General features: G+C 39.3%; 1 protein-coding gene across 1 annotated transcript in view; it reads left to right on the top strand.

Moving 5' to 3' along the window:
• LOC126251551 (echinoderm microtubule-associated protein-like CG42247) overlaps nt 1–6,417 on the top strand; it is a 569,483-nt gene extending 563,066 nt beyond the window's left edge. The window contains 1 exon segment of the mRNA XM_049952063.1: nt 6,066–6,417. Within this exon segment, the coding sequence (XP_049808020.1) occupies nt 6,066–6,219 (154 nt within the window). The 3' untranslated portion in view covers nt 6,220–6,417.
• Nucleotides 6,418–17,475: the final 11,058 nt, after the last annotated feature.

The following is a 17,475-nucleotide window of genomic DNA, read 5'->3' as shown; positions in this document are numbered from 1 at the left end:
GGTGTATCGAGAAGCACCTCGGAAGATGCATAGCAGTCTTCAGGGTGCAGTTCTGTACCCGCTGCAGATTCACAATGTGAGCATCTGCAGCTTTCCCCCAGACCACGGCCACATACTCTAACAGTGGGCAGACCAATGTATAGCGTGTTGCCATGGCAATCTTGACTGTGGGTTTAGCAGCGGATACAGGGTGCGAAGATGTCCTATATCTCTCCCTTTCACATCATGGATGTGATGCTTCAGTTGAGTCTACGGTACGGGGTGACCCCTAGGTATTTCACTGTCTCCCAGGATTTCGACTGGCGTAAGCCCTGGCGCAGAAGTCTTCGGGGAAGACAACTGTCTGACTCTTCGTGGCATTGAATTTCAGCTGCCCATGAGCCAAAGGCATTGCACCCACGTTGGAGGCGATTTCTCAGCACTTGGGCGTTCATGCTGCGAGTTAACAGGGCCATATCATCTGCGTACAGCGGCAGTTCAACTCCTGCCACTTTTGGGATATCGGCTGTGTACAGGGAGTACAGCGAGGGGCCAAGGACCGGCTCCTGTGGCACTCCTGCACGTATCTGCCAGTCTGTGGACGTACCGTCATTGGCCCTCATGTGGAAGGTTCGTTCAGACAAGTATGACTGCAGTAGCATCATGTGGGACGTAGGTATCCCTTGTTCAAAAAGTTAGAACTCGAGACTGTTGTGCCACACCGAGTCAAAAGCTCAGGAGACGTTGAGGAACACTGCCCCAAGTTATTCCCTTGTTTCCAGTGCCCTTATTGCCGGTTCAACCACCCGCAGGAGCTGGTGGGAAATGGCATGTTCTTCTCGAAACCCGAACTGCTCATCCAGGATGATGCCATCCTGGGTGAAGTGTCGCATCAGTCTTCTCATGTACAGCCACTCAAAAAACTTTGAGAGGGACGGGAGAAGGCTGATGGGTCTGTAACTGGATGCCTGGTGTGGGTCCTTGCCAGATTTCAGAATGGCCACAACCTCTGTGTGTTTCCACAATGCCATTGCTGCCTCCAGCCTTCTTGGGGTTCAGCGAGTGAAGCTGCACAGCAACTTCTTCTTCCGTTATCGGCTCAATAACATCACCTTCCTCCCTTGCGGTGCAGAAGGTTGGTAGTTGCTCATGGACCCACCGTATGTGATTGACGTCGATGATGTCGGCCATCGGTGTGAAGTTCGCTGTGAATGCATCAGCCAGAACACTGGCTTTAGTGTCCGGATCGCTGGTGAAGTCATTCCCGACCTGTAAGGGCGGTATTTGCTGTCGCCGGTGTAGGAAGGATTTTACCACCCTCCATGCACTACCATCCTCAGGACTGAGGGTAGACACAAGGTCTGCCCATTCCCAATTCTGGTGTTGCTCGTAAGTTTGTTATCATTTTTAATTTAAGTTTTTTGTCTCAATTGTTCTTTTTTCTGTTTTTAAGAAAAGTTAATAGAAGAGTTAAACTTCTAGTTTTATGTTTTCAAAACATATGCTTTTCCTAGACTGCTGCCTTAATTTCGCATCTCATGTGGTTGAAGTAATGCCTTGTGTCTGGTTGGCGAGTGAGCTGCCATTCACGAAACAGTCGGTTCGTCTCAGTGATCATGTCCAGGATATGGCGCGGTAGCTGTCACGAGAACTGTAATGGCCCTTGGCGATGTCTTGGCGTGGCTTCATCTGTTGCTCGGTGTATTCTTTGGGTGAAGAATGCTAGGGTGGCATCTGCCCCTACCTCAGTGGGGTTTGGCACGTCCTCGAGCAGTTTGAGGACTTTCATCTGAAAGCACTCGGCGTCAAGCCTGCGTTAGCTTGGGTGGCTCTCTGGAAGAAAAGCTCCAACCACATCGAGGCCAAAAATGACTGGTTCTCACCAAGGGGCTGGGAGAAGAGTGATTTTAAATGATTCCATAAGCCTGCATCAGCATGTTGGCTTAAGCCAGAAAATGATTCAATCTTATTACTACCTCTACATCTACATCTACATTTATACTCCGCAAACCACCCAACGGTGTGTGGCGGAGGGCACTTTACGTGCCACTGCCATTACCATTACCATTACTAAAGAATAAGGAAATACTTTGGCCAATGAAGCATTATTTCCAACTTAATGGATAAGGAGCTTGATGAAGGTGCTATTTCCAATCTCAATAAATGATTAAATTTTGCTCCAACTGCAATCATTAGTATAATATTGTGTGAAACTAGCTCTGTGTCATCTTCTGAATATATGGCAGACAATATAAAATTGTACTGTCTGTGTTTTACCAATTGCCAAACTCCCTAAGATTAATATTAGCAGATTGAAAATATAATGACCCAGGCTTCTGAAGAATAACAGGAATTTAATTGTGTTGCTGTCCCATAAGGGAAATACAGTTGTTATTATTAATGCCATAGATTATCATGATAAAGTCTCTGTTTTGTCAGAGGATAATGCATACCAAATTTTAATGTGTCATCCAACATGAGCACTAAGTAAAATGACAGGAGAGCTACTTTTAAAAAATCAGGCCTTTCTGAAGATGGTAAGCGTTTGTGACCAATGGCTTTTGGGGCACTAAGATCACATGTCCCTAAAATACACAAAGAAGGCGTGCCACTAAGACCCTTCAACAGTGCAACTGGCTCTACAGCATAAAGATTAGTCAAATGTTTAACAGAATTCATGTCACCTATTATTGGGTGCTGTTTAGATCTGCAGAGTATAGGGTGTGATTAAGGCAAATAACCACTACCTTCACACACTGTGTAACAATGTTTATTACTGATAAGAGCATTCATACACAAATGTGTGAACACAGTCAAGTAACCAGACTGATTGCTGGTTAAAGAGTCCGTTGGCCCAGAGTCTAGTTGACCACCAGCAATGATGCTTCATGGATTAGTGTTCCCACAACCACATTAGGAGCTCCCAGATCTTTGTTGACATCATGAAACAAAGACGTCTCAATGCAGACACAATTATGATCAGTCTCTATGTAATGTCTCTGTTTATAAAGTTGTTGAAGCTACATAGAGTTTGCTTGTCAACCTGTTCTCTCCAGAAAACATTGGGTTATTCTGGCACTCATTGACCATCTCTTACATTCCATATAGTGATGAATATTATGAAGTGAGTGGCAGAATTTCCATGCATTCAGGCCTTGTCACCAGCTATGGCCAATTTTTGGAGAATTTTAAAGAACATACTTTAAACAATGCTCCTCTTTGCCTAACCTGTTTTCATTCTCAAGTTGATAACATTGATAATATTGCAGCAAATCATTGACGATGTGAACAGCACATATCCCAACATAAAATTTACTGTGGAACAGAAGGAAGGAAAGCTGGCCATTTTAGACAGTTCTATGAACAACTTGGTGTAACGTCAACTGACCCATACAGAACAATGTCTCAATGGGCACAGTTTCCACCATTCTGCCAAAAAGATAGCTTTGTTGAATAATCTGATACAGAGCTAAATGTGTACCAGATAAGAACTATGCCAGCACAAAATTAATTCATTATACCACTGCATTCAGGTAAGATAGCTATCAGGAACATGAAATCAAGGCAGCTGTGTCTAGAAAATGCATACAAAAATCCAGTCAGTTAACAGAACAAGATCAACATTTGACATTCCTTATGCCCGTGGAGCAACATCAAGTAAAATTGGAATGATTCTCAGACAGACGTGAGATTAAAATGTCTTTTGATCATGAGAGAAGCTGTGTAAATTAGAATGTGTGTTAACAACTTTAATAAAGATGTAGATTGTGTACTCAGCAGTGCATTGAATCAGGCATTTGTTAATAAGATACTGCATAGGAGTGTGTCCTGTGTGAAACATTGATGCTACAAGTGATATTTCATCATTGGTGCTAATGTAAACCTTGGTTGCAGTGGGCACTGTTACAGTATTTACTTCTGTGTGATTCAGTTACTTCTTTGACAGTAAGTTGCTTTCCCGATGAAAATAATGTGGATAGACCTACTGCTGAAAACTTTGATTTTCACAGAGCATTATCAGTCTTGTTTATGTGACTGTTGCTCATTCAGTGCCTGGCCTTATTCATATATATGCAGAGAGTGGTTGGCTTTATGCCTTATAATATTTATATTCCACCCAGTAGTTTCCAGTATTATATTAATACCATGAAAAAAAAAATATATTTTTAAATTTTCACTTTTAGGCTAACATTAACTGCTACTATTTTGTAAGTTTCTGTCATCTTTTTCCCAGTTTGGCTTGTTTATGTGATACCAAAAGAATAAGCTCAACATAGACTAAATATGTTATATTTTTGTGGTCCAAATGAACATCATGACAACCTACCTTCTAAATGTCTATTACAACTCCACCAAGCGCTACATAAAACAGAATTAATGATAGCTCAAGTCCCCATCTTAAGCCTGTCACAACTACTTGGCTTCAAATAATGTTACTAGTGCTTTTAATGTTCACCTGTCTATGTAACACATATTTTAGATTTATCCAGAAAGCAAGTTTTCTCATTAGTGTACACAGAAAGAAAACACAGTAACCTGAAAGCCTTTATTTGGACAGATACAGCAGTCATTGAGCTACTGCTCAACATATGCACAGTAGAATTGATACATTTTTCATATTGATACTACATGTTTAACTTCTGTGCTCTCATGTCATGAAGGTTGGTCTAGGATGGAAAAGATTGTGTACCAGTTTTCTAAACCTCTTTTCCATTGTCAAAATGTTTACCAAGATAGACATTTTTTAAGTGTAAGAAAAGATGGAAATTGATGGGAGCAAAATCAATAGGCCCAGCTGTAGAATGGATGATAGAAATTTTTTAAGTGTAACAAAATATGGAAATTGATGGGAGCAAAGTTAATAGGTCCAGCTGTATAATGGATGATCAAATATCTTCCAGCAGAACATTTACACAAAATCTGCTGTGTTCTAAGCGATTTGTGAGAAGAATATTATTTCTAGCCCAATGCATTGCAGCTTCTGTTCCAAGTTCCCTAGAAATCTTGCTGTTCAACTTGCTTTTGTTAACACTGAAAAGGGGTGTTCAGCCTCCACCATTACAGACTCGTGAAAACTGAGCAGTTCTTCAAAGTTAACAAGATCATCAAAATATTCAGTCCAGAAATAGCACTCTTATATTATCTTTTGCAAATGAAGTTAATGCCTTGGTCTCTTGGAACATCCTTTTGCTGATTTGTTTTGAGAGTATATCAATCTGTCTTTGATTAAAATACATATCAGTTCTGAATTTTCAGTTTATGTGTCATAGTACCTTAAACCAAATGGTAGTCACAATAGCCCTAACAGTGCTATGCACTTTTGTGGTATCCTGATCTACCACAATTTAATTTGGTGCCTATCTGTAGCTTCCCATCTACATTTGGTTTCCATTGCTCTCACACATTTATTCTGATTTCTATTTATTTACCTGATTTTTTACATTTTTATCTACTTTATGCTTAATGACTGAAGAAATAACATCAGTTTTATAAATAGTTCTTCCATCTAAAGATTCCAACATTCCTCTTGAAAACTGTGCTACCGATACTGTCCTTTAGATGAAAAACACCACTCTCATTGCTTTACTTTAACATCTTTTTTCTGATCATTTCCATAGAAATAGTTCTTTCCCTATATTTTACATTCACATATATAATTATTATTTTGTTAAGGCCAGGGAAGTAGCCAAATGCTGTTTCTAGGTCAGCATATGAAGAAAGGATTTGATGTTGCATCGACAACAAAGTTGTCAGATAATGGGCACTTGTTCAGACTGGGATATGAATTCAGTCATGTATTTTGCAACAGATCCCAATAATTGCCTTGAATGATTCAGAAAAACCACAGGAAACCTGAATACAGATGGTTGGCTGGAGATTTGATCCGCCATCCTCCCAAATACAAGTACAGTGTTGTAACCACTGCTGCATCTTGCTCAGTGTCATCTGATATTATTACTTTCATCAGTAAGAAAATTTCAGTATTTAGTATTACTACACAAAATTTTGTTTCAGCCATCTGGTGTGTTTGTATGTATGTTTTCCTTTTATACAGAAAAATAATGAAACATATTTTACTTTTGCAGGTATCCATGCCTTAGTCCCAAAGCTGAATATAATGAGGAAAAGGTATACAGCATGCAGATAGCAGTTGCAAGATTTCTCTTTAATGACAAAAATGTTGTTACTGTAGGAGGTACTGATGCTGCATTGATGTTATGGGATGTTGTGGATGATTAGCAGTACATTGTCTGGTAAACAAGATTTACCACGAAGAAGGGGCAAAAAATGCTTCTGCACACTGACCACTAAATTTGGATACATATATGTTATATAAAAAATTTTATACTTTGTATATCATGAATCATCAATTTACTGTTATGAATGTAAATAATTAGAAAAAAAATTGTATTTCAGGAGGTATATTATTGTATTAGATAGAACACTGAAAATGCAATTCAAAAGCAGCTGGCAATGAAAAGTTACAGTTAAATAACCTTATTTCTTATAAAAGTTTGTTAGATAGCTATCAATAAAACAGTTTACATTGATCTGCAGTTCTTTATTAATAGAAGTTTGTTTCCTTGTATGAATTATGTCAAACAGTTCCACAATTTGTACGCAAAACAAAAGTACACATTATTCTTTAAGTAACAACAAAATGACCAAAATATCTGAAATGAGACAAAACATACCAAAAAGATAAGGAACATAAACAAAACTCTAAACAAAGGAAGAAAGCTAATCAGGCAATAACGAGGTACTATTAGATGGATGTGAAATATGACAAATGGAAACAGCAAAGAGACAGATAATTAAAGTGTTTTACAGAAACAGAGGGAAGAAGGAAGACAAATGCAACAAGAGGTACCAACATGGCAAATAATATAGAAGATTACACCAGGGAACTAAGATGACAAGTAAGAGCTTTAGAGAAGAGGATGGAGAAGAAATCATACTAACAAGCTGAAAGACCAAAGAAGAAAATGAGACGAGCATGATTGCATAGGAGATGGTATGAGGAGTCAACAGAATGAGATTGCAAACTACAGAGCTGTAATGGGGTGGTAGTGACATGTCTTAAAGGGTCTGGAAAGTGATCCCAAAATTTCTTAGTAAGAAATTTAAAACCACTGTTTCCCATAATTCTTGTCTACAAAATAGCACAAACTGTTTGGAAATACAAAGAAAATGCAGTTTTGGTACCATACATGGATGTCCACAGAAGGGGAGAGGGGGGGGGGGGGGGGCAGGGAGGAAGCAGGAGAGAACACTGTTCCCTCCTGGAATCTGAATATAGGCTTTTTCTTCACTACGGAATTCTCGTATATTTCTAGCAATTATTATCAGCAGCTCTACTAGACTGCTGAGCCCAAAGCGAAATGCTGTGACTTTAGGGATCACTGAATATGTCTCATATTTCTTTTTTGTCATGTTATTCACAGGAAATTATGACAAATTATTGACATCCTCTCCAGGTAATTTGGACCCTTTTGAACTCTACAGAGTGCAACACTGTGCCAAATTCAGTTACACAGCTACGAAGTCTGCAGTTCAGTTGGCCTGAATGCACAATAGTGTGACAAATGTAGGGACAAGGACTTCCTCAGTTCGGTCCAAGGCTGTTAAAAAGTCTGTTCTACCAGGCCTTTCAGGTTAGTTTTGCATTTCCCACATTCATCCATTCATCCAAGCAGTGCAGTAAATCCATTAATGTGATCAGATATTGAATTTCTCAAGCAAACAAAATGTTGAACAACAATAATGGAATTTACTGAATGGAGCAACCTCCCTCCTCACGGCAGCAGCACTCCACATTCCTAAATTTTACCTATTTCACAAATTTAAACCTACAGGTCGTCTTATTGTGGCTGGTTACAGTGCTCCCACAGAACAGTCCCTCATTGAAAAACACCTCCAAACTATTGTCCATAATCTTCCATCTTACATTCAAGACACTGCTAGGCACAGAAAGCTGGTTAAGGCTTGAAATTGATATCAAATACATTTTTGGGGAAAATTTAAGTGTAGATAGGCAAACTGGAAATTGAGGCAGTGTATTTGTTGCAGTACACATAAAACAGAAATCCACCGAGATAGAAATTGAAGCTGCATGTAAGATTGTTTGGGCAAGAGTCAGTATCAGGGATGGGCATAAAATGATAATTGGATCCTTCTATTGTCCACCAGACTCATCTCTTGATGTAATAGAAAACTTTAGAGAAAACCTCAGTTCACTTGTACATAAGTTCCCCAATCATACTGTAATTATTAGTAGAGACTTTAATCATCCAACAATTGATTGGGAAAATTACAGTTTTGCTAGCGGTGGGCATGATAAGACATCATGTGAACCATTACTAAATTCCTTCTCTGAAATCCACCTATCTAACAGCAACAAACAGACCTCACTCTTTGAGGGCATCCACATTTAAACTAGTATCAGTGACAATGATGTAGTTGTCGCAACAACTATTATCAAAGTACAAAGGACAACTAAAACACGCAAAAAGAAATATATATTCAGTAATAAGTAGTGTCATATCTCAATGAGGAATTTGAAACTTTCAGCGCAGAGATGGAGCACGTAGAGGAGCTATGGCTCCAAGTTTAAAAATAATAGCTGACCATGCAGTGGATAGATATGTACCCAGTATAACAGTTCATAATGGGAAGGGAACTCCATGATACACAGTAGTAGTAAAGAAACTTTTAAAGAAGCAGAGGTACTGTGTAATAGGTGTAAAACAAAGTGTAGTACTATAGAGGGGGAGAATGCTGAACGAAATATGTTTGTCTGCCAATAGAGCAATGTATGAAGGCATCAATGACTGCCATAGCAGAATATCGTCAAATGATACTTCACAAAACACAAAGAAATTCTGGTCATACAAAAAAGACTATTAATGGCACCAAATTAGTGTCCAGTCCCTAGAAAATGAGACAGGAACTGAAACTGAGGGTAACAAATCAAAAGCTGAAATGCCTAACTCCATGTTTGAATGTTCCTTTACAAATGGATACCCAGAACTGCCCCAATTTAATCCTCATACCACTGAAAAGATGAGTGAAATCAGTATTATTGTCAGTGGTCTTGAGAAACAGCCAAAATCATTAAAACTGAACAAAGCTCCAGGGGCTGATGGAATCCCTGTCAGATTCTATACTGAATCTTTGGCTGAGTTAGCCCCTCTTCTAACTATAATTTATTGTACATCCCTCAAACAAAAAAACCATGCCCAGTTCTTGGACAAAATCACAGTTAAATAGAAGTGGTCCACAAAACTAATGTCCAACACCCTTGACATAGATGTGTTGTAGAATCTTAGAAAATAGTCTATGCTCAAACAAATAAGGTATCTCACATAGAATGTTCTTCTCAATGTCAACCAGCATGAATTCTGAAAACATTGATTACGTGAAACCCAACTTACCCTTTTCTCACAACATACTGAAAGCTTTGGATCAAGGCAGACAGGTAGATGCAGTATTTCTGGATTCCTAAAAATAATTTGACTCAGTGCCACACCTGTGTTTACTGTCAAAAGTACAATCGTATCTGGTATGAAGGGAAATTTGTGACTGATTGAGGACTTTTTGGTAGGGAGGACCAGCATGTTATCTTGGATTGAGAGTCATCGTCAGATTCAGGTGTGCCCCAGGGAATTGTGTTGGGACCCTTGCTGTTCATGTTGTATACTAATGACCTTGCAGACAGTATTAATAGTAACCTCAAACTTTTTGCAGATAATGCAGTCAGATCTTGATAAGATTTCAGAGTAGTGCAAAGACTGGCAACTTGCTTTAAACATTCAGAAGTGTAAAACTGCACTTCACAAAACAAAAAAATGTAGTATCCTATGACTATAATGTGTCAAAGTTGGAATCAGCTAACTCTACAAATACCTTGGTGTAACATTTTATAGAGATATGAAATGGAATAATCACATCGGCACAGTCATGGGTAGAGCAGATGGGTGATTTCATTTTACTGGTAAAATACTGGGGAAATGCAGTCAAGTCTACTAAGAAGATGGTTACAAATCACTCTTGTGACTGGTTCTAGAATATTGCTCAAGGGTGTGGGACCCATACCAAATAGGACTAACGGGGGATACTGAACGTATACAGAGAAGGGGAGCACGAATGACCACATTTGTTTGGTCTGTGGGAGAGAGTCACAGACATACTGAAGGAATTAAACTGGAAAACTGTTGAAGATAGACTTAAGCTATCCCAAGAAAGTCTATTAATGAAGTTCCAAGAACCAGCTTTAAATGATGACTCTATGAATATACAATCCCCTATGCATCACTCACATAGGGATCATGAAGATAAGGTTAGAGTAAATACATCATGCCCAGAGGCCAACCTTTGCTCAACAATTACTCTCAAATCTCCTACACCTGGTCATTCTCGGCTCATCGTGCTACCTTCCTAGATGTCAATCTCCACCTCTCAGATGGCTCCATAAATATGTCTGTCCATATTAAATGCACCAACACCACCTCCGTTTTGACAGCTGTCACCCATTCATTAAACTTCTGAATAAGTGTTGTTTGACGTTAGTTCCTTGTTTCTCCACATCATGCAACATTAATGTGGCACATTTTGTTGGTTCCTTTTGTTCATATCCAAGAGAATTTTCTCGTTCTGAATGTTTGTACCACAGAATTTATCATGGCAGTGTCACCCTAAAACCACTTAAATATAACGACTTTTAAAACATTTTCCACCCATATTTCATGGGTAATTAGTTAACTGAATGTAATATATGATATAATGTCAGATTGTTGAATATCAAAAAACACACACACACAATACGAATATAGTTTATGGACCAAAGCAACCTACTTAAAAGTACTGACTGGATAATTATCAGTCATTTCAGATAAGTTAGTTTTGTATACTTCCTCTCAAAATTAATGCTAGCGGCACAACACATTTTCAAACTCAACATCAGTTACATGAAAAATTGCAATTTTAAAATTTTTGCCCCCTCCTAAATACATTTTTGTGGAAGCCTGTGGTGGGATGTAAAGGTGGATGCAAAAACTTGGCACTTCTCACCGGAGCAACTGGGAATGGTGAAATTAGTAAATGTTCATTTAATTTAGGCTTAGGCAGGAAACAACAGAGCATTTTAAGAGCCATTGTGAATGTAGTATCCATTGTTGTGATCACTATCTGTTACGTTTAGAAATGGATTAAGAGGATAGGTACAGTTCATCACAGAGTTTGCTGCCGACTCCAACTGCTATTCCTAAAAGGGAGCCAATTATTCACAATAGTGTTCATTAAATGATGAACATTCTGGAGTGCTACAAAAAGGAGAAATAAGAATGGATTCATGATCCTATAGCAGAAAACATTTACTTTGAAGCAGATTTAAACTGCAATACAGCCTGGCATTTTTAGGAACATTTGTCTTCTATTTCACTAAGGTGAAGTGGTACGAACTAAGGTGTTGTAGTGGCCAAAAACAGATGATCTGAAGCACTACTGATGAATTCTGTGTACTGAAAATAATTGTGCCAAGTTAGTATAAGTACAAATCAGATGACTCATGTATGGATACAGCAACAGATGGCAAGAGTAGAGGTGATTCATAGCATTACATCAATATAATTTATTTTTACATTTTTTGATGAAAAATGATGAACTTAAGGAAATAAGATTTGTTTAAATTACACAAAGAATTTCAGTAAACACTGCTGCTTTGTCACACCTGCTTTCATAATAAAAAATAATAATTTATTATCATCATCATCATCATCACATCACATCATCAACAATCAGACCACAGAATATTTATCTAAGCCTTAACATAGCTTTCACCTATAAGTCATGTGATAATTCCCCAAGAACAACATGTGGTTTGGATTCCATTTTAAATTGTAGGTCCCCTTTCTGCAGTAGGATAACAGGTAGGTTAGGAATGCACGAGTGGAAAAAGTGGTGTGTAATTGAAGGAGGTGCAAGTCCTTAAATTGGAAGCCACTTCAACCACCTGCATCTCTCTAACCTGCTTTTTATTCTGCTAGGGAAAGGGGTCTTACAGTTTAAAATGAAATTTTCAAACCACTGACAGGTGAAAGCTAAATTAAAAGCAGAGTTAAATATTCCGTGGTCTAATCCCGAAATTCAGTCCTCCGAACTTTTGGTCTCCAGGCACAGGCCTGACTACTGGTGCTTTCCTAAAAGTTCAAAAGCCAGGTACATGTTTGTTTCTTTCAAGTACTGCCTGTCTAGTGAGGGGGCTGGGACTTTTTCCCTCCCCTCTGCCCCCCCCCCCCCATGTGCAAGGCAGGGATTACCTACTTCTGCTTGCAGCATGAAAGTAATCTCTCTATTGGTACTAAGGAAATCATCATCCACTAAAATTCTGTAGAGAAGTCATCTACAGGCACTTCTGACTATTTTAGTACTATTAACTCAACCACAGCAGTATATGTATACTGCTTCAAAGATGCTAATATTTTTAATTGGCAAAACCCAATATCGTACTTCTTCCCATACACAGGAGAGACACAAAAAAAAGTATGTTGTCTGTGTTATATACACATAATTTCGCTCTCTCTAGCGCGCCCCCCCCCCCCCCCCCCCCTCAGAAGAGAAAATTACCTAAGAACAAAACTTAGGTTAAACTTCTCTTCCGACTTGACTTTTTGTGGCATAGCACAATTATATAGAACCTATGTGGTAAACAAATTTTAAGACCCCTGCCACGGGTGATGAGTACGTATACGCGCGTGCAGGGGGCTCTGTATAATTCTGTGCAGGGCTACGCACATCGGATATAATGTCTGGGCTATTTGTACATTGGAAGTTGTTTTTTTCCAATTAAATATTTTTCTGTTGCTTTAGAACATATGAGTCACATGTTACAAGTTCTCAAGCCTTGCCCACACACTTACATATATCTCTTCTCACACCAGTAATTTTGTAACCTTTTCTTGCGAGCTTGTGTATGGAACCTTGCTTCAGGAGGTAACACACTCAGAAAAATTATCAATAAGTTTCTCCTGGGTTTATAAAGTTGAACGCAATTTTCGTGTTTCCTTGCTTTATGTACATTAAATGTCAATTAAAAATTGCTTCAGTCTTTGTTTTCTTCTTACATTCCTTTAATACAGTCCATATAATTATCCTCAATATTGTATAAAATTGGTCTGCAATTTTACACTGAAAAATCATCTGCAGCTGGAGGGTTAAGCACAACCTCATTTTCAAAAGGCTTGTCCTAACGTGTGAATGTTTATCACCAAACTAAATATCTTGCTTTAGAGAAGCCCATCCTGAAGCTTTCAGTGCACTGATGCTGAGAACAACTATCATTCAACCAATCTCAGCCTCAGTTCCCAAATGAACCAACACAAATTACTTTAAAAAAATTCTACCTGGAATTAAACTAAACGTTAATTTCTTGATATTTATGCACCATCAGACATACAATGTTGCAGTAGTCAAACTGTCCTTGAACCAGTAATGACACCACCAAGCATTAGTACAACAAAAAGTTACAATGTAAATAACATGCATGGTGTGCAGCTCGAAAGCATTTACAGTGCATACTGTAAATTTACTGATATAATAAACAATGGGTGCTTCTCCACTGGGTTAAGGTCTTGAGTACCTCACATTCTCTCGGTTCACACACAAGATCCATGTAGCCACGCCATGTACTATTACTTAAGAAAGTAAAAAATTAAGATGACTGACAATCAGGGATCTGAGCATTACCAAAACCCAGAAAAACTTGAAAATGTGTCCAGTATGAAATGGTAATTTGCTAACTAACTTATTAAGGTAATGGAGCAAAAGTATTAAAAATTTGTTGCAAGAAATATATTACATTGGACTTACTGAGAAAAAGAAGGTAATTAGACTTGGATCACAAGCTTAGAATTACTTAGGATTGGAACCAAAATTGGCTGTGCCCCTTTCAAAAGTGTCCTCCAAGGAATTCACCTTCATGAATTTAGGCAAACCATAAAATCTTTAGTCTTGATGGTCAGAAATGAATTTGAACCCCAGCCCTCCCTAATGCAAACTCAACCAATCACTGCATCACCTCACTCAGAACACTGTGTACGTAACAGTTATTCTGAGCAAAAGTAACAGCAAGAGATGAAGTTATGCACCACCAACATGAGAAAACAAGTGCTTACTGCACACATACTTCAAAGGTAAGTTGGAAAATACTGATTATGTAAGTTCATTGGCTGCCATGGCAAATATCAATTTCAGTGAAATCATTTTGGATATTAAGGGGCAAGTTATGAAACATTAAAACAAATAATACAATGTTTCAATTGACTGTGCAGCAGTCCTCTTCACGGAGACTAACTGCTGGATTTTGATGGAGGTCTTTGCCTACATCCTGTCTTATTTTGGTTGTCACATGGTTACCTACATCACACACTGGGACTGCACCGGACAGTTGCTATGGATGGGTGCTGCATCGGCTATTGCCAGCACTGTTCTGGCAGGCAATATTGAATCAGCATCTTGTAACCAGGGGCTGTGTTAGAATCCTGCAGTACACAGAGCCTCCAAAGCGGAATGTATTACTTGAAGACAGAGTTACCCTAAGTGAACTCTGGATGGATAATGAAGAACAAGGATATTGTCAGGAGTGCCACAGGGAAATGTGATAGGACCACTTTTATTCTCTACATACATAAATGATCTGACATGCTGGGCGAACAGCAGTCTGTGGTCATTCGTTGATGATGCTGTGCAGTACAGAAAGTGGGAGGATACGAAATGACTTACACGAAACTTCTAGTTGATGTGGTGAGTGGCAGTTTGCTCTACATCTAGGAAAAAAATTTAAGTTAACGTAGAAAAGTAGGAAAAACAATGCTATATGTTCAAATACAGCATTTGTAGCTTAATGCTCAACACACCCACGTTGATTAAATAACTAGGTCTAACATTGCACAGCAATATGAGATGCAATGAGCACGTAAGGATGGTAGCATGCAAGACCAGTGATTAACTTCGGTTTGTTGGGAGAAATTTAAGGAAGTGTGGTTCATCTGTACAGGAGGCAACATACAGAAGACTACTGTGAACCATTCTCGAGTACTACTCAAGTGTCAGGGAGCCCCACCAGGTCAGATTCAAAAAGACAACGAAAAAATTCAGAGGTGGGATGCTAGGTTTGGTACCGGCAGGTTCATTCAACATGCCAGTATTACTTACAAGGGAACCTCCCCATCGCACCCCCCTCAGATTTAGTTATAAGTTGGCACAGTGGATAGGCCTTGATAAACTGAACACAGATCAATTGAGAAAACAGGAAGAAGTTGCGTGGAACTGTGAAAAAATAAGCAAAATATACAAACTGAGTAGTCCATGGGCCACATAGGCAACATCATGGACAATGTAGCTCAGGAGCGCCGTGGTCTCGTGGTAGCGTGAGCAGCTGCAGAACGAAAGGTCCTTGGTTCAAGTCTTCCCTCCAGTGAGAATTTTACTTTCTTTATTTTTACATCGTTATTATCTGTCCGTTCGTTCATTGACGTCTCTGTTCACTGTATTAAGTTTAGTGTCTGTGTCTTGCGACCGCATCGCAAAACCGTGCGATTAGTAGACGAAAGGACGTGCCTCTCCAATGGGAACCGAAAACATTTGAGCGCAAGGTCATAGGCCAACCGATTCCTCCACAGGAAAACACATCTGATATATTCTATAAGACACTGGTAACGGCATGTGCGTCACATGACAGGAATATGTTGTCGACCCACCTAACTTGTACACTTGGCGAATGGGTAAAAAGATTCTTCTACCTTGCCTGATTTAGGTTTTCTTGTGATGAAAACACAATAGTTTGTCACATAAACTGAAAATAAAAAAATTAAACTTTTCACTCGATGGAGGATTTGAACCAAGGACCTCTCGTTCCGCAGCTGCTCACGTTACCACGAGACCACGGCGCTCCTGTGTTCTTAGAGTCCTTGATGTCGCCTATTTTCCCATGAACTACTCAGTTTGTATATTTTGCTAATTTTTCACAGTTCCACAGAACTTCTTCCTGTTTTCTCAATTGATCTGTGTTCAGTTTCTCAAGGCCTATCCACTGTGCCAACTTATAACTAAATTTGAGGGGGGTGCAATGGGGAGGTTCCCTTGTTAGCAAACCCAAGCGGTAGTCATCTGAGGGAAGACAACATTCTTTTTCACAGAATGCTACTGAGAAAATTTTAAGAATCAGCAATTTTTCTCCTCACTTAACTGCAAGTGGAATACGAAAGGGCATGGATAGCATCAGTATAAGGTAACCTTTGCCATGCACCATGCTGTGGCTTGTGTGTATGTATGCAGATGTAATTGATATTGTAATTTTACAGGCGGATAAAGGAAATGCAAAGAAATAATGGACACTACATAATATGAAGTCAAAACAAGCGAGTTGCTGACTGATCTCATACCCAGGGAACTGAAAAGTAAAACCACAGTGAAGATACTGGGACAGACATAAAGGTCTAATCAGGGGTTCTAGAATTGTTGTTGACACAACCCTGGTGCTCACATTGCTAGTACTACTGCCACAAAGATTATGTGGAGGTATCAAAGATGCCTTAGGAAGTCTGTCCTCCAAGACAACTGGGTAGTGGGAGCAACTCACGCACATATTATCTTGCAAAATGGCCCCTGAATTTTGCTGTCTGGCCGGTGTTTAAAGGATTCTCCATGGATTTCACCCAGCTCAAATGAGATCAGCAAATAATAGCTATGAATCTAATAGTCAGCTTTGACATAAAAATCTCTGTTTACCAATGTGCCCATGGATTAAACCATTAACCTCCTCCAGGAAGAAATCTCGCCAGATGCACGCAACTTGGTGCAATTATACTTGTCATCAACATATTTTAGTTGGCAGAACAAATTTTACGAGCAGACAGATGGAGTGGCAACGGGCTGCTCCTTTCACCTGTAGCAGCTGACATTCATGGAAGCATTCGAACAGTGTGTCAAGTTGTTGGCTGACATTTGTAGACGAGACATCCATCATATACCCGCACAGGGACGTGAAACTACACAGTTTTCATCACCATCTCAACAGCTAGCATAAAAACATTCAGTTCATGCTACAAACAGCAAACAACAGAGAGATGCCTTTTCTGGATGTACAACTTTACAGAATATCTAGCACCAAACCATGACACAGCACACATGAGACTGACCCACACCAACAGATATCTCCATGTCAAGTCTCACCATCATACAGCACAAAAAGCACTGTGCTATTTATGCTGACAATCTCCAGCATGAACTGAATGAGCTCTCGAGAACATTCCATGTTAATGGACATAGCAACAAGAACAGGACAGTGAAGGTAAAATAGGCAAAGGAACAGTAGAAACCTCTTCCTGTTGCTTGCTTACCTATTGTGAGGGGCATGAGCGATCAGGTACACGAAGTGCTGCTCCATGGAGAAATTAAACCAATATTCCAGAATGGTCACAAGATCCGAGATCTGTTGAG

Source organism: Schistocerca nitens, chromosome 4, assembly GCF_023898315.1.
Source record: "Schistocerca nitens isolate TAMUIC-IGC-003100 chromosome 4, iqSchNite1.1, whole genome shotgun sequence".
In the NCBI taxonomy this organism is placed as follows: domain Eukaryota; kingdom Metazoa; phylum Arthropoda; class Insecta; order Orthoptera; family Acrididae; genus Schistocerca; species Schistocerca nitens.
This window is presented reverse-complemented; position numbering and strand designations above follow the sequence as displayed.